This window comes from Melanerpes formicivorus, unplaced genomic scaffold, assembly GCF_026170545.1.
Source record: "Melanerpes formicivorus ecotype bairdi unplaced genomic scaffold, bMelFor1.0.p_v2 SCAF_5, whole genome shotgun sequence".
Taxonomy (NCBI): Eukaryota; Metazoa; Chordata; class Aves; order Piciformes; family Picidae; genus Melanerpes; species Melanerpes formicivorus.
Genome location: NW_027142357.1, coordinates 31,005,258 through 31,029,094, shown reverse-complemented (window position 1 = coordinate 31,029,094; position 23,837 = coordinate 31,005,258). Strand labels below are relative to the sequence as shown.

Below are 23,837 nucleotides of genomic sequence, written 5' to 3'. Positions count from 1 at the left end.
CTTCCCAAGTTTTTAAAAATAGAACAAAATGTTCTGCTGCTCTCTTAACCTCTCCTTTATTTTCCAAACCCCATGAAAAATGGCTTAGATTAGAGAGGTTCACTTTGCCTTCCTTATTTGCTTCTTTGCATATATGAAGAATTTGCAGAGAGAAGCTTGCAGTGCAGAAATAGGTCCTGCAGAAATGATATTTTTCGCAGTGGCCAGGACCACATTTCGTATGTGTAGATCACTCTCCTGGGAGAGTGCTGTCTCTGTTACTTTAACCTCTCCCACTGGTGACACAACTCATGTGGGCAAATATTTTCACCATACAGTCATGACAGAATCTAGGCAGTGGTGCCTCCCTGTTTGATGTATGCTGTAAATTGTCTATACTTCAGTTTGCATGGTTTCTCCTACTTCTGCTTTGGACTTGTTTTAAATCCTAGAGGAAGAGTAATTGAACTCTAGGAGACCTATGGGAGGGATCTTCTGGTAAACAAACAGCCTGCTAACAGCCCTGTAACACTGGTGAATGAGAAAATCCTTGAGCAGTTTCAGAGTGTGTCTGCTTTTCTTAAAAGCTTCTGAGAAGCAGGGGGGAAAAATAGTTTTGTGAGTTTCAACAGTGGTGAAAGAGAAAGGTTTTCAGCAGTGTTGGTGTCCTGCCATCATTTCATGCTAATCATTGTGCTGGGAGGAGGTGGTATGCAATAATTCCAATTCTTCCTATTTATCTTTCCATTGATCTGTTTTTGTTTTTTTTTCACCCCCTATTTTTCTTGCTTCCAAATGGGGGTCATATATAAAAGGAAGTAAGAATGGCAGGTCTCCAAGTACAGGACTGAATTAAATACTCTGACTGGATCTTCTCCTGCCTTTCAGACAGTTTCTGTTTGGTACTTAGATGTTCTCTAGTCTTTTGCATTGGAGAAAATTAGTGTTGTGTCTCCCAGTGCTGTCCTTATGGACTGCCTTCAGTAACAGTTTCTAGTGTGCATGTTCTGACTTTCCCATGGTTTTTTGTTGTTAATAGTCATAAGGTCACGAAGATGTGTTCCTATCAGTAGGGCCTTTAATGTGTAATCCAGTTAGTTCAGTAAACCCTACCAATTTCTTCTTGGTGCTAAAGGCTTGATTTTTTTATTAGGCTGATCCACTATTTCGTTCTCTAAAGCAATAGAAAAGAAGGGAAGTCTATTTGAAAAGGTGATGGCACTAATTGCTATTATAAAGACATAACTTAGCACTGTGTCTGTGTTAATCTTGCCTACTGTGTGACTTCATTGCAAGTTGCAAATAGGTGAAATTATAATTTCTTCACTCAAACAGAATCATATCTAGGAATCTATCTCCATTTAAAAAACAAGCCAGATGCTATGTTTATGGCAGACTTACAGAAAGGCACTCCTGAGTGTATCTTTCAAACTTCAGGGTGCAGTGGACTTGGAGGTGCTGTTACCTGGCGAGTCTTTTGAAAAGAGAATACAGCTGGGAAAACCTGCCTTTCCTTTCACCCCCCCATCCCCACCCCTCAACACCCATATGTTTTGTTGATGTCCAGGAAATGTTTTCAGTAGCAAAATGTTTTTGTTGTTTGAAAAAGAAAAATAATCCAGGATTTTATATTTAAACTGAGAAGGATGAAAGGGTTTTTTCACTAACAAAAGATGTCTCTAGTCCTTAGTCAATTCAAGTCTGTTTTTTTTAAGAGCAAATGAGGGGAGTAGTGGCAACAGTTACACAACTGCTGCCCTGAGGGAGTTAAATTTTGCTGTTGGCATCTTCTGTGGAGAAGGGCTGTTTGGGGCTAGAAGCATGATATATATCTGCAGCAGGGAAGGAGCAATGGGAGTGGGGGGAGCACTTTAAATGAATTCTTTAATGGAAGCCCTTTCCAGAAGGCATCCGTGGTATTCCTCTGCAAAAGGAAGAATAAGTACTCAGCACCATATATGGTGACACTTTTATGTTTTTTAATATAAACATGTACAGGCTGGAGCAGTCCATGTAGATGCATTTTGCTGATTGGTTGGGCCAGGGGGGAGGGAAGGAAATGAGACCCTGCTTTTAATATCTTAACATTGGAAAACTTAAGAGCTTGCGTTTGAATAAATAAACAGCAGGCAGAGCTGGAAAGATTTTCAGCTTTGCAGAATAGCCCCTTCCTCTGCCTTGGTTGTCCAGAGTTTGTATTTGTTTTCCTTTAGCTTGTTTGTTTGCAGCTGTTTAACTCTGTAAATTGCTTTGATTTTTGTTCAGGGAGTGTGTTGTTCCCAGTAACAGTTCAGTAAAAGCTATCTGAAGTATCTTGGCTCCAAATATCAGAGGCAAAATCCACTCAGTCCACCAACACAATGCTGGGCATAGGAAAGGAGGGTGACACACTGGGTTTGAGCTGGTTTAGTGCAAAGCACAATCACTTAGCTCAGGCAAGTTAGAGTTTTGGAGGGAGAGAAAAACCTCTGCTGTTCTGATTCCACTTAAATATTTCAGGAACCAAGTTGGAGAATGCAGCTGCCAGGTGTCTCTGATGCTGCGGGAGAGTTCAGCTTCCAGAGCAGAAATGTTCAGAGAGTGAGTATTTTTCCCAGGGACTTGCATGGGTGGGTTCTATTTTTTGCTCCGTTAATTCCCTGCCCTTACGGACCCAGGCTGGCTGCTGTTCAACCTAATCCCCAAATGTGACCCAACAAATTGTTTTCATCATACAGACTAAGCACATTGTACCAAGCCAGAGTGGAGAAGATCTTTTTTGTTTGTGCCCTTATATGGCTCCTGAAGTCATCATTGATGCAATAAACTAATGGAGAGTGCTCCTCTAATCAACCTCCCCTTCTATAAACACATTTTGTTCCTGCACTGAGATTGTTCCCTGACATTTTTAAACCAGCCCCTTTCCTGGCTCTCTCTTTCTTTTCTTTTTCGGATCATAGTGGGAGGGAATCAGCCAGCTCTGGAGAGCAAAGAGATGGTGGAGATCATGGTAAATTAACATTTGGTAGACCAAGTGGCTTCAAAAAGAACAGCAGTGAAAACAGAGCAGCTGAGGAAGAGCAGGAAGACGTCCGAGGTGTGCTGAAGAGGAGAGTTGAAACTCGGGAGCACACAGAGGAGAGCCTGAGGCAGCAGGAAGCTCAGCAACTTGATTTCCGTGACATTTTAGGCAAGAAAGTCAGCACCAAAAGTTTTTCTGAGGAGGAACTGAAAGAAATCCCAGCCGAGCAAATGGACTTCCGAGCAAACCTGCAGCGGCAGGTCAAACCCAAGACCTTGTCAGAGGAGGAAAGGAAAGTTCATGCTCCTCAACAGGTGGACTTCCGCTCTGTGCTAGCCAAGAAAGGCACCCCAAAAACCCCATTGCCAGAGAAGGCACCACCTCCTAAACCAGCCATTACAGATTTCAGGTCTGTGCTGGGCTCAAAGAAAAAGCCACCTGCAGAGAATGGCAGCGCTAGCACCCCAGCACCAAATGCCCGCACCAATTCTGAAACCCAGAATGCAACCCCCAATTCTCAAGCCCCTGTTGCCAAACCAGCAGTGAAAAAAGAAGAGAAGAATGACAGAAACTGTGAACATGGGTGTGCAGTGGTAGATGGCGGGATAATTGGGAAAAAAGCTGAAAACAAAGCCCCAGCAAGCAAACCCCCAGCAAGCAAAGGAACAGCACCTTCCTTTACAGAGAAGCTTCAGGATGCTCAAGTAGTAGATGGTGAAAAATTGGTCTTACAATGTCGGATTTCCTCTGATCCCCCTGCAGCTGTCAGCTGGACTTTAGACAGCAAACCCATCAAATCATCCAAGTCCACTGTCATCTCCCAAGAAGGTAAATTAATTGAGTTACAAGCCAGCTGGATGGCACATTGTTATATCTCGCTCTTGATTAATAATATTTAGTTCATTAAAGGTAATGCAATACTTTATTTAAGTCCTGTGCCAGTAACTGTTTCCAGATGCACCTTTCTTGTTATCTCAGTGGAGTACACAAGGAACAGTACTGTTTGACATTTCTTGCAGATTCTCCTTTAATAGCCTGCAGATGTAATGTTTATAAAGTTGAACTTCTAGCATCTTTAAATGCCGTTTACATTGCTAACACTGCTTAAGGAGCTGGCCCATGACGCTTGTTGAAGCTGAACTTTAAAGATTTAGAACATTGAAACCACAATAATATTATTGCTGGTTTACACATTCTAATTTAGTTATCTGTACCTTTGGTATTTCAGGGTCCTTACTGCAATGAGAAATGCAGGAGCAAAGAGAGGTGGTGTTATAGAAAGAAACTACTTCAACTTTAAGTTACATAGTTAAGATCAGAGTTGAGAATTAATTCCCAGTGTATTCTCTGCCCCATCACAGATGCTTCTGTTGCCTTTACAGACACTGAAATATTTGAACCCTGCTGGCCTAAAAACTTTTAAGTAATGTCAAAAAACTACAGAGTTTGATAGAAGCCTTCAGAGAGAACACTTATTATTGTCAAATTGAATGATTTGTTTATGTTCCACACTCTGTGTAACCAAACACAGTGAGACTGGGTTTGCACAAAGATAATTTGTATCTAGGCAAAATACATTTTCCCTGGAATAAAAATAGGGAAGATAACTGATAATTATAAAAAGAAATATTTCTTTACTTCGCATTTGTTTTGTAAAACACTGAGGAGAATGGCACTGTCCTGCATGTTATAGTAAAAAAAGTCCATGTTCCCAGTAAGAATCATAACTTGACAGAGAGGTCTGTAGTGTTAATTATGAATCTCTCTTAATTTGATCCAGACTGTTTTCTGTGTTATTAAATGAGAACCAAATGAATACACACAATGGTTCACCACAAGCAGTGAATCCTTGTGCAGTGTTCCAAGCACTGAAATATGAGGACTCTAAAGTGGATGCAGTTAGAAACAACATTGTTCAGATAGGGTGGAGGGGGAAAAGTACAAAACTAAGGGGATAGCAAAGGAAGTAGATAAAGAGAGGGAAATGGTAGCAGGTGTATGGTGTCTGGCACGTGTCAAAGTATTATTAAATAATTATTTATGTGAGTGCATGATGGATTTCCCCAGAAGGAATTGTATATAATAGGGGTGTCATGTACATGAGAAGAAGTTGACTGGTGGAAAAGTCATCCTTGTAGAAAGAACTGCCAGGATCAGGAAGGTGGGATATAGACATTTAATCAGCCTTACAATGCAATCAAGATTTCAAGGGTTTTCTTGAGCTTGTTCAGAGTGAAAAGAAATCATGTTTCATGCATCAGCTAGACAGCATCTCTGTATGAAAGTTTCTGAGCTATGGTGGAGCCTCATAAAGTTCTAAAGCTTTAGTGTTCTGGTGCTGCAGAATGCTGTTTTCTTGACTGAAATAATGTGAGTAATTGACTGTTACAATCCCCTAGTTCATATTCACCTTATAAAATAGTACTGCAGAGCTATCTGGGCTAGTGGAGGCTGTCCATGCCCATGGTAGGGGGGTTGCAACTGTCATTTTCATTTCAAAAACACAGTGGGTTTGTGTTTACAGTGAAGTTTACAGTTTGTCTGGACTAGGTGACATTCTTGGTCATAACACACGAGAGCTGGCATTTTGTCAGCATGTCACAAGTTAGCAATGCTTTCCACTGAGGTAAGGAATCCACTGGATAAGAAATCCACTGTTTCAGGACTGTTTCTTGCAGGAAGTGAAGAAATTGCCCTTATATTTGACTTGTACCTGCATTATTATGCTAGTATGCGTAGGCAGTTGGCATTATCAGTACTTCAAAGTTATGCTGTCTTTTGTGTGTATTGCAGAGGATCTTGGAAAGAAATATTACACAGGGAAGTAAATGCTACAGTTTTTCTCCTTTAATGGCAAGAAATGGAATGAGGATTAGAACTTTTTTTTTTTTTAAAGCTTATTACATAGCCACTGGTACACTGCTGGCTGCATTGCTTAATGGTCTGTTTAGGTTATTTTCTGACAGTACCTGCTAGCTTTGGCACTTGCAGATCAATGTGTTGCTGCTCTCCCACTGTGAGATGCTTTCATGCCAACTGTTAAGTAATCAATTAGGTATGCATGATACTTTAAGTAAATTCCAGTTTTCTTGGAGATTGTTTTTTCTCTTTTCCCCTAATTAGCAGCACATAAATAGTTGAAAGAACCAAAGGAGGGGAAGGAATAATTAGAGCTGAAGACTAGGACTGAGAAATAACAAATTCAGGATGAACATCAGGAAATATTCAGTAGAGAAACTGCAAGGATTAATCTCATAGAAAGTGTTTGGAGCAGCTTTAAACATAGAGAGCCACAATTAACTGGATGCAGTACTCAGCAGCCCAATGCCAAAATCCCCAATTCTATCTTTTGGCCCAAATGCTGAAAAGACAGCTTCATCACTCCCACAGGTGTCATGTCCTTCAGCAGCAGTGCTGTTAGCCAGCATTGGAGCAGCATTTACTGGCCTCTGGAGAAAATCTCATAGAGTCATCCTCAGCTAAAAGAATGTTGAATCTGTGATGAAGGAGATGAATTCAGCACAAATGGTCATAGCTCACGTTAATGGGTTTAGGCCTTGCAAAGCCATTTTTACTTCTTTGGTATGACCTTATTCCTCTTGTGTTCAGCAACCAAATCCACTATGGAAATGAATATAGACTGGTTCTGTTCCTAGCTATTTCACCACCAAATGGGTTTGTGCTGCTATAATGTTTGGTGGTGATCACTAGTCCTCACGTATGGAAAGTTTTCCAGAGGTATCTCACAGAATAACTTGGTCTTAGTGAGTTGGATACTGGAAAATCCTCTATTTAAAGTGTCTGTCTGATTCTTAGAAGCCCATCTTAGCATGGGCAAATGGCCAGAAACAGTAACACTTGAACATGCAGAATGCTGTGTATTATGGGAATTAAATTAACTCCTTCTGTCATTGCCAGAAGGCAAAAAGATAAAGCAGTTTGATGTTGTCCTGGTTCCAAATATTGTGAAGATAAATGCATGAAATCTGATTTCGGGAACATGCCCACGTTATAGAGTAAGTGGAATATTTGGCCAGGAAGAGCAGACTTGAAAATATACTTGTGTGCAACAAGTTCACAGAATAGGCAAACTGAGTAGTCCTGTTAGTAGTCACTTTAAGACCTTTAAGATCATCAAATCCAACCAGTATCTAACTCTACCAAGTCTGGTGCTAAACCATGCCCATTAGCAGTACATCTATACTTCATTTAAACACCTCCAGGGATGGAGATTCAACCACCCACCTCCCTGGGCAGCCTGTTCCAATGTTTGATGACCCTTCCTGTGAACAAATTTCTTCTAATGTCTGATCAAAACCTCCTCTGGTAAAACCCAAGGCCATTTCCTCTCATCCTATCACTTGTTACCAGGGAGAAGAGACCAACACCCACCTCACTACAACCTTCATTCAGGTAGTTGTGGAGAGTAAGAAGGTCTACCATCAGCCTCCTTTACTCCAGATTAAGCAACCTCACTTCCCTTAGACACTCCTCATAAGACCTCTTCTCCAGACCTTTCACTGCTGTGTTTCCCTTCTCTGGATCTACTCTAACACCTCAATATCTTTCTTGTAGTAAGGGTTTCAAAACTGAACACAATTTTTACATTTCACCTATTAATGCTGTTTTGTTTCCATTTGAAGTCTTGAACATCAGTACTTGTTTATCCATTTCTTTTAATAATTCCCCAAATGGTATTCTGTCAGTTGATTGGCATGAGTGATTTGGGTTTGTTTTACATTTGTATAGTACTTGGCACAGCAGTGCCCTATGCTACTGTCCTGCTGAGTGACTCACTCTTGGATAGCAAATCCAGATACAACATTTTTGTGTGGTTGCACAAGTTGTTCTGGAAGATGACAGGGAAAGGGATTTGGAAGCTGGCATCCTTACTAAACTAGTGATTTGAGGGGCACAGGGAATATAAGTCAAAACTGGCAAACTTTCCATTTTTTAAATCAGCTCACTCTGCTCTTTTTGGCTATATTTAGTACCGTGTGACTATATAGGTTTAAGAGGAACCACTTAATATAATCTCAGGATGGTGTAGTTTACACAGAACCACAGAATTGTCAGAGTTGGAAGGGACCTCAATGATTATCTAGTTCCAACCCCCCTGCCATGGGCAGGGACACCTTCAACTAGATCAGGTTGCCCAGAGCCACATCCAGCCTGGCCTTGAAAACATCCAGGGATGGGACTTCTACCACCTCCCTGAGCAACCTGTTCCATAGTCTCACCACCTTCTTTCTAATGTCTAATCTAAATCTCCCCTTCTATAGCTTGGATCCCTTCCCCATAGTCCTATCACTATGGGACACCCTAAACAGTCCTTCACCAGCTTTCTTGTAGGCCCCTTCAGATATGGCTGCCCAGGGAGGTGGTGGAATCGCCATCTCTGGAGGTGTTCAGGAGGAGACTTGACAGGGTGCTTGGTTGCATGGGTTAGTTGATTAGGTGGTGTTGGATGATAGGTTGGACGCGATGATCTTGAAGGTCTTTTCCAACCTGGTCTGGTCTGGTCTGGTCTGGTCTGGTCTATTCTATTCTATTCTATTCTATTCTATTCTATTCTATTCTATTCTATTCTATTCTATTCTACATTGGGAGGCTACAATAAAGTCTCCTCAGATACTTCTCATCTCCAAACTGAACAACCCCAACTCTCTCAACCTGTCCTCACAGAAGAGGTACTCCAGCCCTTTGATCATCCTCATGGTGTTCCAGCACATCCATATCTGTCTTGTAATAGGGGTTCCAGAACTGGACACAGTACTCCAGCTTAGAAAGTGTCCAGTTTGTAATGCTTTCTGTAAAACAGCCTTTTTTTAATTCCTTAAATTTCTTGGCAGTGTGAAGAGTCGATAATCTTGTTAGCAATAATACCTTAACAACTTTCTTGTGACTTAACGTAACTCCTAAACCTTCCTATCAGTTGTGCAATTCTGTGTCTGTCAGTCTAACTAGGATCTGCCATGACTTTTTGGGTTTCTCTTCAATTACCTTTGAGCAAGAATTTGGTGTGTAATTAACACAACTCTGAAAGTTTGCTGCTGAAAGTAGACAGATTCTGCAGCTTAAAAAGTTTCTTCAGAAAACTTAAGACTGGGGATGGTGTCTGAACATCAGTTCTGACACAGCCTCATGTTTGTCACGTGCCACAAAATTTCCTTCTGTACTGCCATTTGTGTGTGAATCTGTCTTCTTCCAGAAGTGCATGTGGTGTAGGTTTAAAGAAAAAAGAGAGACATTGATTATCATCACTGGTGATTTATTGCATTATCTAATTATTCTTGTCAGTATTTTGTTTTTAAATCAAGAATCAAAGTAATGTCTTATTTCTAATTTAAGTTTATCTGAGTTCTTCTTCTTTCACTGCTAAGCTCTGCTATTTGTACTTGAAAGAATGGCTTTCAAGATACCTTTCTTTCTGCTTTTTTAAAATAACTTGTAACTTAAGCTCTTACCAACTTTCTCTACATGATGCACTTTATCCAGGCCTTGGAGGCTTGGGTTGTTTTGGGGGAGTTGGTTGGTTGTTTGGTCTCTTCTCCCAGGCAGCCAGCACCAGAACAAGAGGACACAGTCTCAGGCTGTGCCAGGGGAAGTTCAGGCTGGAGGTCAGGAGGAAGTTTTACACAGAGAGAGTGATTGCCCATTGGAATGGACTGCCCGGGGAGGTGGTGGAGTCGCCGTCACTGGAGGTGTTCAGGAGGAGACTTGACAGGGTGCTTGGTTACATGGGTTAGTTGATTAGGTGGTGTTGGGTGATAGGTTGGACGTGATGATCTTGAAGGTCTCTTCCAACCTGGTTTATTCTATTCTATTCTATTTTTTAGTATGTCCTCTTCAGTTGCTGTTTGCTGAGGGTTTTAATCATATCTGGAAAATAGGCAGCAGAACTATATGCCAGTATCAGCATTGGTGAAATGGAGATCACCTTCCTATTGCGGTGCTTGCATGGAAATCTAAGTTCTTTATGAAAATCATCCAGCTCCTGGGTGATTACCTAAAGTGTTTCCTTGGGTCATTGGTCCTCTTTCTACCTCACAACAGTGGAGCTCATTAAGCCATCGAATCAGTATCATAGTATCAGTCAGGGTTGGAAGGGACCACAAGGATCATAGAATGGTTTGCATTGGAAAGTACTTTTAAAGGTCATCTAGTAAACCCCCTGAATGTTGGATACTTCTGTGTTAAACCTTTAAACCTTCTGAAAAGAAGACACCCCTTGCTGTCTGTGAATACTTCTCAATTCACTATCTTAAGCCCTCTTTTTTGTGTGTGAATAGAAGTCAGCTCAACAAGTAAATGAGATTGTTTATGAGGTCTGCCCTGTTTTCTCTCTGTCTTTTCTCTTTCCAACATAATTTCACAGAATCACAGAATGTTAGGGGTTGAAAGGGACGTCAAAAGATCATCCAGTCCAACTCCCCTGCCAGAGCAGGATCACCTAGAGCAGATCACACAGGAATGCATCCAGGCAGGTCTTGAATATCTCCAGAGAGGGAGACTCCACAACCCCCCTGGGCAGCTTGTTCCAGTGTTCTGTCACCCCCACAATGAAAAAGTTTTTCCTCATATTTCCATGGAACTTCCTATGCCTTAGTTTCCACCCATTGCCCTTTATCCTGTCACTGGGCATCACCAAGAACCTGACTCCATCCTCTTGACACTCACCCTTTACATATTTATTAGCATGAATGGGGTCACCAGGGCAGAGTAGAGGGGGAGGAGAACCTCTCTGGACTTACTAACCACACCCCTTCTACTACACCACAGAATGACATCGGCCTTCTTGGCCACAAGAGCACATTGCTGGCTCATGGTCAACCTTCCATCCACTAGGAGCCCCAGGTCCTTTTTCTCTTTACTGCTCTCCAACAGGTCACTCCCCAAAATCTGCTGACACATGAGGTTGTTCTTTCCCAGGTGTGAGCCTCTTGCCCTTGTTGAATTTCATTAAATTTCTCCCTTCCCAACTCTCCAGGATGTCTAAGTATCACTGAATGGCAGCACAACCTTCTATCATCTGTAACCTTATCAACATTAGTTTATGAATACTTCTACAGCACACATTAAAATATCAAGTAACTTTTGTCCTACTCTGATCACAGAGGAAATCCACCAGAAGCATACCAAGAGAGGGTTTCCTATTGCCAGATTTTTCATGAGATCTTTATTCTGACAGTTAACTCTTCTTAAATGACTGTCATGAATCTAGTAATAAGGGATTAATGGCAAGCAGAATGATGTTAGTTAACACAAATATTTCAGTAAAGATTAAGAAAATTGCTTTTACACAGATACATTTGCCAGTGTTGGCTCATGAATAGCCAAAGCAGGTTTCTTATATTGTTTTCCTTTAAATTCTGTCAATTAACAATCACTAAATTTGACATTTTTGCTTCTCTGAAAATCATGAATTTTTTCACTACTTTGCTTCTTTTCAGTGCAACTTAGTCAGTGTTTTCCAGGTCATGCCAGCTGCCATATTTAAACATGACTGTGACACTGAGATATTTGCATTTTCCCCCAGATGTGTGATTTATTGGGAAATTAACACTGTGGGCCAACAAGTTCCTTAAAATGTTTGTTATGGCCCCTAGGCACAACTTCTTATGGTCTAGTATTTATTCATGTTGCCTAAACACATCCCCATGGGATACAAATGAGAAAGACATAAACTTCAGTCTGCATCACAGATAAGAGCCATGAGGCTAGCCAGCTACATGCCAGTGCGGGGAATTAGACTCAGGGCTGTTTTCTGTTAGTTTGTGTATTTGTTTTATATCCAAAGTTGACTTTCTGTGGAGTTTCATGGAAAGAATGCAGAAGCCTAGAGATATTTTAAACTGGCTTACACTATTTTTGAGTAAGTCAGAAAATCCTTTAATAGCTCAAAGTACAAGGGAAAGGCTTTGTTTATCTAAACCAGAGCCTGCAGTAAACTGTCACCTTCTGTGGCTGCTAAGGTCTTTTCTAGAGCTGCTCCAGTTCCAATGTCTAAGTGGAAGATCCCAGTATTCATGTTTACTCCAATCTTGCACTTCACGAGATCATTTTAAACACTGTTTGTGGCCTGGTTCCTTCAATACTACTACTACTACTAATAATAATAATACTAATAATAATAAAACAAATTCTTTTTATTGACTGGGATCTACAAAGTGCCAGGATTCAGAGTACCCAACTGGAGTGGCTAGCCTGGGCTTTCTTGCAGTTATGAGAAAATAAGCTTCTTTCAGGTCATAAAGGGTTTTTGCAGAGGAAATACCAAATACTTCATTGAGAGACATTTGGCTTTCTGGCCCCGGGAATTGACTGTCACTCTAGATCACAGAACATAAGCCTATTGGGGAGTTTTCTATCCTTATGAAATTTCATCAAGTATTGTCTGTCTGCCTTTTTTTTTTTTTTTTTCCCTTTCCCCTGATTCTCTAGGAAAACAACTTTTCTACAGCCATGCTCTCTCTTAGTCTCCTTCTATGCCCCTGGCCCAGCCTGACAAATATTCTTGTAATGATTGGCCAGCTTCACTCTAACTTCCAGCAGTCCACAGATTCATGAAAGTGAGTGGCTAGGTATCATAGTATCAGTCAGGGTTGGAAGGGACCACAAGGATCATCTAGCTCCAACCCCCCTGCCATGGGCAAGGACACCCCACACTAGATCAGCCTGGCCAGAGCCTCATCCAGCCTGGTCTTAAACACCTCCAGGGACGGGGCCCCAACCACCTCCCTGGACAACCCATTCCAGGGCTTCACCACTCTCATGGTGAAGAACTTCCTCCTCATGTCCAGCCTGAATGTCCCCACCTCCAGCTTCATTCCATTATGGTAAAGGAAGTGACACAACTTACCTCATTTCCCTCTCACTCCTCCACTCAGGGCAGAATACCACCGTTGCATTGGTGAGAGCTATAAGATCAGAAGGTTTCTTCCAACCAAAACTCTTCTATGAGTCTATGTACTTTGTATGTGCTGTTCCTGTGTAGCTGCTGGGGAGTATGGAGGAGGCAAATGGGGTACAGATTATTGCTTGAAGAGGGTGGAAGTCAGGAGAAAAAGAATGCAGGCCTTGGAAAAATGCATTTCCTTCATCCTTCTTCTCATAAAATAACTTCATTAAAATTCAGCACATAAATGCTCTTTGGGAAGTATATGACTGACATTATTTGATGATGACTGCTTCTAATGGAGTAAGTCAAATGCAGCTTTGATCACACCTCTGCCATGCAGAGCTAGCTTCTAGAAGAAAAACTAATAGAGCACTGAATGCATAGGGCATCATGGGAGACTGGAATTTGCTTCTAGATTTTAGTAGGGAATGACTTATTTAGGGTAGGATGTTTTTGTTTGTATATGGTGCAGAAGAAAATGTTTCTCGTAAGGTGTTAACTTAAATTGCTCAAGTATGCTGTATGGACAACACTGAAATTGTTGGAGTTGTGAGGAAGGGTCCTATGTCACATCAGTCTTCAGAGAGCCAAGGAAGGGCTTTTGAGCAAGTAGAAGACCAGCAGAAACTACAGTAAATGCTGCCTTGTTCCAGTCCCTCAATTACCCTTACAAGCCAAACTCATTCCCCGCAGTAAGACAGCAAGAGATCTTCTTCATCTATATGTGGTTTTGTTCCATAGTTTATAGTCTTTTGCAATAGCATTTTTAGGTTTTAATATGTGATCTTTTCTAATTATGTTACATAGATCTATACAAATTATTAGACTGGAAATTATCTTTGGCTTCCTTTCCAGTTGTCTCTTTAAACAGCAGAGGCATGTGAGTTTATATTTGCTAGATGCCTGCAAGAATACTTTTCTAGTGTCCCTCCTCCATTTGGAATGGAACTGAAGCTCGTGACATTTTTGGCTCAGCCTGACTAATGGAGAAGAGCTGCCTTAAGGAGGGTACATGGCTTTTCTTTTCACCCTATGGTTGGCTGAGCACAGCACATGTGAGGGGTCAGTGCCCCTCTTCTAAGAAAGTTTTTGCATCATTTCTCAGGGGGAAAATAGAAATTATTTATTGCTTCTTGATCTCATCGAGGATGATGAGAAGGGAACAATTAATTTTCTTCTGACTCTTTTGTGTATGTGGCAAACTAAATTTGTGAGGAACCATTTGAATGTTTTTAATAGGGTTTATCTTGAATAATGATGTCTACTTTACAGTGAGTGAAAATCTGAATGCCAAAACCATAACTGCCACATTAGAACTGAGGTCTGGTCTCCAAAGGAAGCCACTAAGATCCCTAAGTCCTTCTGATAGAGGGATGCTCTTTTCAAGGCTATTTCAAGGTCATTTTTAAGGACCAGTCTCTGTGCCATCTCCCACAGCACAAGGGATGTATTTGATGGGGAGCCTGGGATCAGACACTCTGGAAGACAGAAGATAGCCTCCAGTCAACATAGAAAGAAAGGTGGCAAATCACAAGAGATGTTGGGAAATGTCTTTATATCTCAGGACACAGGGCAGATGTCTAAACAAAATAATCTATCTAATCTTGCCATTAATTAGGAGCAACTGTGAGAAAGGTAACTGGAGGAAGCTGAAAAGGTATCACTTCAGCTGAAATAGGGGGAAGGTGGAGGCATTCTGGGCAAGCTAACAGCAGCCTCAGGCTGTGTTTAGGGAGCAGTCCAGGCTTATCCACAGAGGAAGGAGAAAACAAGGCCACACTTTACCCTCACTTAATGAGGGATATTTGGAAAGGGAAAGTCTGGAGTGTTCTAATTGGGGTTCTCCCAAGGGAGCAAAGTACCTTGTTGTTCCAAGCAATGCAAGTGAACATAACGGATTAGGAAAACCACAGTTCTTCCTCATCCCCCAAATACTGGGAACAGCTTCTGTTTTGGTTCACAGAGTTTTATTTTTCAAAAGGAAATGTATTTCCCTTGGGTCATACTGGGCTTCCCTTGGTAACTGCAGAGCTTATGTCACATCCTGTTTCTCTAAACCAAATGAAGTAAAATGTTGCTTCTTTCTTTTAAAAGACATTGATTTGTTGCAATGATAAATTCCACTCTGACACTGATACATTGGGCTTTCTAAAAGATATTTTACAATATCAAGCACTTGCTCTTTTAAAGAAAATGTCTCTCAGTGCCATTTTAAAACTTGAGCGCTAAGCTGAAGTTCTACTTTCACACATGGATGCTCATGGGAGGGCTAGAGATAAGGGCTAGAGATAAAAATACTGCAGATGGCCATTTGACAGAAGCCCTCTCATTTACAGTCCTACACTACTAGGACTCCTGAAAAAAATACCATCAGAGTGAGGACTTCTTATCCCTGCTGAGAAATAAAGAACAGTGGTAGAGATTGTGCTCCAGGTCATTTCTTTGTACTGCAGGGACAGCTTTGAATAGCCTAGAGAAGAGCAATAAGATTCAATTTATTTATCAATGTGTTTTTATTTTATTTAGCATTAATAAAGTTCCAATTCTGATGCTGAATTTTTAAGGACAAAACATCTTTTAATAGCAGTGAGGATCACCTGTAGTAAAGGATTGGATCATTTGATGGATCCTGCTCCTTAACAGCACTAAGGGTTTTGTGAACATCCATTTGATGTCTCTTTTTTTTTTCTTTTGTATTAGGGACACTGTGTTCACTTACCATTGAGAAGGCCGTGCCTCAAGATGGGGGCGAATACAAATGCATTGCCGAGAATGCAGCAGGAAAAGCTGAATGTGCTTGCAAAGTGCTGGTAGAAGGTAAGTACTTTGCTGGATACAGAAAAATTCTTCCCTATAAGTTCCTCTTTCCTCCCTTTCTTTGCCAATATTAGCCTCTATGAACCATGTACACACAAAAAAAACCTCTGCCTCTTTGCCTTCTGCACTTTTTAGCCAATGCCTCGTTCAGCATAATAAAGAAGCGTGAGCAGAGACACTACAGAGCCAAGGACTCTTGTGGCACAGTCTGTGTTCTTCTGTGCCCACTGTATTTTTACAAAGTTTTTAGACAAATAAGTTGAACCCATGAAGATTTACTCCAGAGCTGTATGCATTCTTTAAAAGTGTGTAAGAATTTGGTATGTAAACCTGGGTACCAGCCTGCCTCAGGACTCTGTGTGGCATATCTCTTACCTTTCTGTTCGTTGCATACACTGAAGTTTGATCATTTGGGTTTTCTAGTGAAAGTGAGCAAAACTGAACAAATTATCAGCTGAACCATGCTTGTATGCCATAGGCTTAGAACATGGATAATTTGCTGACGGTAATACCAGTTTTCAGCCTCAGTCATACTGATGATACTGTACTCTTGCCAAGTAGTCTTGGCCTAGGGCAAGTACTTTTTTCACAAGGTTAAGAACACAGACTTTTAGAAGTGCTATGGCCTTTAAGTTACTTACAGGACTTCAAGTAACTAAATGTTCTTGCTATCTCTTCACCTTCTGGTGAGCTCATCTTTGAATACTCTGATACTTTCCATTAAACACAAATGTAAACAAGCCAAATAACATAAATCTTGGGTACTGAGCCTTCACAAATGTGTTACAGATACAGTATTTGGGGCAGGAGGTCTGGCAAAAAAATATTTTCCTCATGTAGCATGACACAAGGCAAGAATATGATCTTGTAATTCCATCAGTAAGGGTCAGTCTTCATGTAGCCAGAGAAGGAATTAATTATACATATAATTGCAATTACTTGTATTGGTTCCTGTAATAGCACAATCTAGTCAGGCTCACACATTTGAAAAGCTATTGTTTATATTTCTGTAATTTAAAGTCATTAATTTTATCAGCACTGAATTTTAAGTAGGACTATAAAGAAGAGGCTTTAAGCAAAATCTAGTATTCTGTAACACCTTGTGTTAAGGAAACAGGTCATCCACTGCTAAGCACATAGTAGTTCCCCAGAGCTGCACCCGTATCTTTAAATTTCTCAGTCACCTATGTGACTTCTGATGTCCTTCAAGTATCTGCTTGTCTTCCTAAAGCCATCCTTAGCATATTTCCCACTTATGATTTCCTGCTGGGTGATGATATGTTCTAAAAGGCTGGATGTATGCTTTGGCTTGCAAGTCCTGATCACAGAAGGCTGTCAGCTCATGACTTATTCATTGCATGATGACATGAATGGTGTGACATCAGCTGTTTGGCTTACTCTGGTAGTGGTGCTCATGGCATTAGGAGCTTACTGCTCACAAAATGCTGGTCACCAGAATAACTACATGGATTCCTTGCCTTGATACTGGCTGACTCATCTCTCTGTTCCATTGCCTTCTGGCATGCTGCTTAGTATGGCAAAGAGGTTTTTGAGGAATGGCACCACAACAAAGTCCAGCTGATTAGGAAAGATGCCATTAGATATCCCATGTCTGTGACTGGCATAGTGGATGCCAGTTATTTTTTAATTAGAATTGCAACCTAAAACAACAATTAAAGTTGCTCCCTTCTACTCAGTCTGCTGTCATAAATAGCATTACCATTTTTTGGCCCTGTGGACTCCAATCAGAACGGAGAAAGGTTTGACTTTAGTTATTAAATTAGCTCAGGGACAAATCTGTATAATCTGAGTGTCTGAACTCAGATCTAGCACAGCCTTCTGCTCTGAATTGTTTGCTAGGGGATTCTGTCTTCCTCTGTTAACTTTTTAGAAAACATAGGGAGACAAACTTACATGTTTTGGCACCTAGCAGTAGATGAGTGAAATAGGTGGTTCCAAAACATTTGCATTATCTTTTCTCTGATAACTAAATTTTGGACCATTATCTCAGGCACAAATCCTCTGAAAGCTGACTCTTTGAAAGCTATAAATTAATACAACTATTGCTGGGATCATGATGCAGATTTGAGCTCTTTCTTCCAAATATAAATGTCAGGATCAAACAATCTAACAATCTGGGGTTTTCATGTTTTGAATTGCATAACCTGGCATAACCTGGCTGAAAAATGCACCTTCTAGTTACGTGTATCATGTGGGATACACACAGAAGAGAGCTTGTAGTGTCTCTTAGCTGTCAGTGGAGCCTGCAGTGCTAAGCAGTTGCTGGGTATGAGCTCTGCAATCTTGAGAATAATGAAATCCATCAAACTTGCATGCTGTGATTTCTCTTCTGTCATTTTTATAGAGGATTGAACCAACATGTAATAATGTCTTCTTGGAAAGATTTAAACATAGAGAGGACATGCTACTTTTCAAAGTGTGTTCATCTTTATACATAGACAATGGAATAGATGACATGGCAAGTGATTCTTTTGGATTAAATGATGCTCCAAATATTCCTATTTCCCTCTTCCATGCACTGCCTAAAGCAGCTTTGTGCACGTTGTACTTTGTTCTATTCAGTTAAAATAAAACTACCATCTTAGGTGGAGTCTCTTGTCTAGTTGTTTCCTCAGATTCCCAGTGCAGATGCTTTCATAGAGGGCTTCTCCCTCTCTTCTTCCTCTGCCTTTTAGTTTGTGACATTGTCCAGCAAGTCTGTGCAGAATATCTTTCTTAAAAACCAAAAGGACAGCAATTTCCTCTGACTTTGCAGACAGATCCAAAACAAACTGACACAATAGGCAGCTTTTTCATTATTAATTTTTAAATAGAATTTGTATTTTATTATTTGTTTTGATTGCAGATGCCTCAAAGACCTCAAAGCCTGCTGAGAAGAAGACCAAGAAGCCTAAGACCACACTTCCCCCTGTGCTGCCAACAGAAAGTAAGTGACAGTGATTTTGATTACTTCCTTTTCAGTTGAAACAACAGAGTGCTTTGGGAATCTGTGGTCATTGCCTTCTGTTTGCAGGCATAGTATCAGGATCTTGTGGTGTTTCTTTAACCCTTGCACATAAGTTATGTGAAATGGGGTTTTGCCTATGGGAATTAGAAGTGCTGAAACTGAGTTCAGACATAGCCCACTGGATTCTGTTTTCCATAACAGTGCAATAAACTCAAAACAGATTTATGTTTTACTGCCTCGTGAAGAACACAGAAATTCTGAAGTAGTTTGTTTCAAGTCATGTTGTGTCTTATAGACAATACACTGTGTTACCACTGGTAGGGAAGTTATCTTGAGTGAAATGTCCTGTAGTATAATTTTACCTATTTGCATGACCATGGGGAGTGGTTTGGTGAATTTTACATTCCTTGGTTTAAACCTAAATGCTTTATTGCTTTTAATGCTTTCTGAAATAACAAATAAGTTATAAATTCTTGTGATTACTACTCTGCATACATGTATTTGATTAAGAGAAAACTTTAAATGGTAAAGGCAGCCCAATAATGTCAGTTCAGAAACTGACAATAGCACGACTGTTTTTGCAACTAAGTGTCCATGGGATCCAAATATCTCTTAAATCAAACACTGAACTTTGGAAGGCATCTATTTTAAATGCCCACCATGTGAGATCCTAAGAAGAAATGTAAAGACTGGGTTATAATGGAAACATGAGCTATTTTATCCATCTCTCTCTCAAAAAGAAATAAACTACAACCTGATTTTCCAGCATGGAACATTTTCAGCTGGAAACAGGACTCAGTGTATTGTTGTACTAATGGATGATCACAGGTAATTGTTGTGCTTCTGGAATTGCTGACTTACATAGAGGTATACCCTGGGTCACAGCTATTTCTGAGTTGCAGGCTGAACAACTTTCCCTCCATTCAGTCATTTGGAGGTGTGGGAAAGGTCACATCAAACCTCTGCACCTGAGCTTCAAATACTGTTAATAACAGCAATTAAGAACAATCGTTTTGTTCATGTACATCAATAGGAAGAAAAAGGATTAAAGCCATCTAAAGCTCCATGGGATAGCGTTTTGCATAGTGTTTTCTATGCACACAGATGCATACATTTCCTCTTTCCTTTTCCAGCAGATTTATCAACTGCAGCTTTCCCAGGAGAAAGTGTGAGTTAGGAACTAAATCTAAGTATGTGACTGTGTGACCTGATCCACATTCTGATGAAATCACTGCCTGTCTTGCTGTTGATTGCAGTGGAAATTTGATATAGATAGCAAAAAAGAAGCTAGCAACTCTGCCTTCAGAAATTATTGAGAAAAGAAGGTTAAAATAATGGTGAAGGGTTTTATTAAGGTTGGTCCATGGCATTTTACATCAGTGCTTAAAATTCCTGAACTTCTTAGGAGATCATTTTTCAAAATACCTTTAGAACATCTTTCCTGTTGCAATGAAAACATCAAGGTAACCAGAGAGAAAGTTAGGAAGACAGGCTTTGAAGGAGCTTTTGGAAAACACTGGAAAAATGCATATTTAATTTTAAAAGGATTTGGCTGCAGAGATTCCACAGGTGTTTTTTTAACATCTCAGCTGCAATCTCTGAGGACTGTGGGTACTTGTCTCCCTGAAATGAGTGCTGTATTTGTACATTTGTGAGGGGCAAAATATACAAAACTGATCCAGTGGACTTCACAGTTTCAAATGAAATTGAAAATCCTTTCAGATGTAGAGATTTTAATGCACCTTATCTACAAAAGAATAGGCTTTAAAATCAGACAATTATGCATTTTGACTGAATTTCTCTCAAAAATAATGTTAATAATGAATGACTGTGAATTAGGATATCCCAGTATAACGAAGAGATTAATTTTTACTCTAATCTGTTCTGGTCTTTGTTGTCACATTAACTCACCAACAGTCCTAATGGTAAATAGAGTGTAAGGAATGGTATTGAAGAAATAGAGAACAAATCTCACTGAAAGGGTTCTGAATTTTTAACAGTGAATTTAGTCACAGGAGTATATACCATATGGGGTACAGTAGCTGCATACTCCATCAGTTTTGTAAATACTTCTTGGTGGGGAGGGTTAGAAATCCATTTTCTGTATGGAAGTGCAAAAGTGCAAATCAAATGTTATGGTTAGCAGCTATGTCAACGTTTTCTCCCTTTAGATAAATCACAAGCAATCCTTGGGTTTGGCCCCAGCAGAAACCCTCAAGAAAGTAATTAAGTTTTAGTTACTGAAGGCAAAGATCAATACAGTTCTTTTGGGGAAAGAATGAATGTTGTCAGTGTGTTAATCTGTAGAATTTGTCTCTTTGTGAAAATAGTTACTGACCTAGGTCATTTGATTGCTCATTATGACGTTATTTTAGCACTGGGAGCTTGGGTTTTGTAAGCCACAGAAATCCTAAAGTAAAATTTGAGGCATTACCTCTTTTGGAATGCAATATACACTACACTCTGGTTTAGAATAAGCAGCTTGTCTCAGGAAATATAGCTTTGTAGCATTCAAAGTTTAACAGTGTTCCTGAATGGAGGCTTGCAATGTTGATGTGCAGAAAGATTGCTTCTATGTTAGCAAATTAGAAAAACTATGATCTTACTTGTAATTAATATTTTGTTACCAGAACTTAGTAACAATTATGACTCTGCAGAATGCAACTCTATAATGATAAATAGGATAAATAATAATGGTTCTGAGAATAACAAAGAGATCCAGCTTTGAATCTGAGTGAAATTAATCCTGAGGAAGAATGAAAGACACATCTTTTTGAAATGTTCAGATTGGTTCATTCTTCATTGACTATACTGACTTAGGCTTCATCTCTTGTGTTTTTGCTAGATGGATGTGAAATGCTACTGAGTTAGAATAATAAAGTGTTATGTTTCTTTTGTGCAGCTATAAAAGACTGGAAGAGGTAGTGGAAAATTTGAACCTTTATTATTTACCATACTGCATACTCCATGCTATGCCAGAACAATCAGTGGATAATAAAAGGGTCTTCTAGTTTGACATAACCCTGCAGCAGAAGTACTAAGCTAAAAATTCTCACCGCTTGAGCATTTCGCTAGGGAGCTTCAAAAGCATCTGTGGTAAAGGAATGTGGGCATCCAATTCCCATTGAAATTAGAAATTATTTCAGATTAGTCTTAAAAATAATTGCTTCTTTCAATTAGCAAGGCCACCTGCAAAATCTTCAGTGCCTATTTAAATAAATGGGTTTGGTCCAACAGACTCTGGAAATACCAATGTGCTGTCTGAGATCTTTGAGAGTAAATAACAATTTGAAGGCTTATAAATAAATATTCCCTTCTTTACAAAAAAAAATCTTGGTACTACATCATCATTCCTAATATTTTGTCTTCTTCAATGTGTCTTTAACTGAGGACCAAAACAACAGTAAGTGGTAGCTGAAATAATTAGCCCATCGGACACATTCATCTGCAGGTCTAGAACCCAACTTTTTTGATCTTCAGCCTCCCGATTAGTTTTCATGCCATATCAAAATAGCACAGATTTTCTTTTAACTGACATCCAAAAAATCTGCCTAAAAAGTCCTTTTGAAGAGGATTTTTGCTGAGGAATAAGTTAGGTTCTATTTTTTGAACTCCAACAAGGCCAAGCCGTGCAACATAACTTTACTATAGTAGGAAGAAATTGTATCCCAGTCATTGCTACTGAGAAAAGGATTGGCTTTAATGCTTTAGAAAATAACCCTCCAAAGTCTAAGCACTGGATTAAATTGTTTGGAAAGAAATGCTCACTGTTTTTTTGTAGGGCTAATTCATAGCACTACTTCCAGTAAATATTAAGAAATGGCAACTATCACCTGTCATAATCAGTGGTATGAAAACCTAACAGGATATCCTGGATTCCCTCATCTGAGTAACATTTGTTAAACCCACTGTTCTCATATCCAAACCAAACATATTGAAGGGGTGACCCAGCACAGAGTTTAATTGCACAAATGACAGCTCTGAAAACAAATTTACATCGAAGAAAATAACTTCTTCCACACATCTTCAAATAAGCCCAAAATAATGTAGCAGTATTTTGTATCTTGATGATATCTTTTTCCTTTTTTTTTTTTTTTTGTATCTGCTACTATATAAAATATTTTATTTCATGTCAGTCAGACACATTTTGTGTTAAGTAGCGATGCATTCTCTTGCTGACAGTTGTTAATAAAATGATGCCACTGACACTGTCCAGATTAAATCCTCTGGAAGGCTGCACTGCTATCTTCCCAGGCCCGCTTTCTCACCATCATTGGTACTTGAATGCAAAGCTGAGTGGTGTCACCTCTGGAACAGTGTGTCATACAAGGAAATACATCAGATAGGACTTCTTGTCATGTTATATATTCTTTTCCACAGTGCGTGTGTGGGTTCTATACATTTAAATTGCCACGGAAAACTGATGAGTCATTGGCCAAGCGATTAGCACACAGTCCTGTTATTTACTCTTCAATAAACAAAATCCAAGTATGTCAGCGCCATTTTAAGAAAATGTCATTAAATTATCAATCTTGTTATGTCCATTTTAGATAATATATAAGTAAATTGGTAAACACTTCAAGTTTTCTGTTGATTTCTGTTCTACTAATATAATGCAAAACACAGCACTGGTAAATATAAAATTATTCCAAACCCTCCTTTCATTTCAGATTGTTTTGCCCTCAGTATAAAACTTGTCACTTTGTAACTCAGTTACTAAGGAAGTAACTAACCAGGTCACAGATGGCCTTTTAATTGCAGAAATAAGAGGACTGTGTGGCAACTGTATCATAGTATCATAGCATCATTCAGGGTTGGAAGGGACCACAAGGATCATCTAGTTCCAACCCCCCTGCCATGGGCAGGGACACCCCACACTAGATCAGGCTGGCCAGAGCCTCGTCCAGCCTGGTCTTAAACACCTCCAGGGACGGGGCCTCGACCACCTCCCTGGACAACCCATTCCAGGGTCTCACCACTCTCATGGTGAAGAACCTCCTCCTCACATCTAGCCTGAATCTCCCCACCTCCAGCTTCATTCCATTCCCCCTAGTCCTATCACTACCTGAGATCCTGAGAAGTCCTTCCCCAGCCTTCCTGTAGGCCCCCTTCAGATACTGGAAGGCCACAATTAGGTCACCTTCCGCTGTCCTCCTTGGTCACTGCGATAG

At 40.0% G+C, this 23,837-nt stretch overlaps 1 protein-coding gene and 1 long non-coding RNA gene across 6 annotated transcripts in view; one reads left to right on the top strand and one right to left on the bottom strand.

The window, feature by feature from the left end:
* MYLK (myosin light chain kinase) overlaps positions 1 to 23,837 on the top strand; it is a 216,398-nt gene that overhangs the window by 138,783 nt on the left and 53,778 nt on the right. For all 3 annotated transcript variants that reach the window (XM_068139007.1, XM_068139008.1, XM_068139009.1), the window contains 4 exons: positions 2,479 to 2,559; positions 2,919 to 3,808; positions 15,582 to 15,698; positions 18,565 to 18,645. In XM_068139007.1, the coding sequence (XP_067995108.1) occupies positions 2,479 to 2,559; positions 2,919 to 3,808; positions 15,582 to 15,698; positions 18,565 to 18,645 (1,169 nt within the window). The remainder of the gene's footprint in view (positions 1 to 2,478; positions 2,560 to 2,918; positions 3,809 to 15,581; positions 15,699 to 18,564; positions 18,646 to 23,837) is intronic.
* LOC137441462 (uncharacterized) overlaps positions 21,560 to 23,837 on the bottom strand; it is a 60,764-nt gene continuing 58,486 nt past the window's right edge. For all 3 annotated transcript variants that reach the window (XR_010987415.1, XR_010987416.1, XR_010987414.1), the window contains one exon: positions 21,560 to 22,974. This is a non-coding gene — a long non-coding RNA (uncharacterized lncRNA). The remainder of the gene's footprint in view (positions 22,975 to 23,837) is intronic.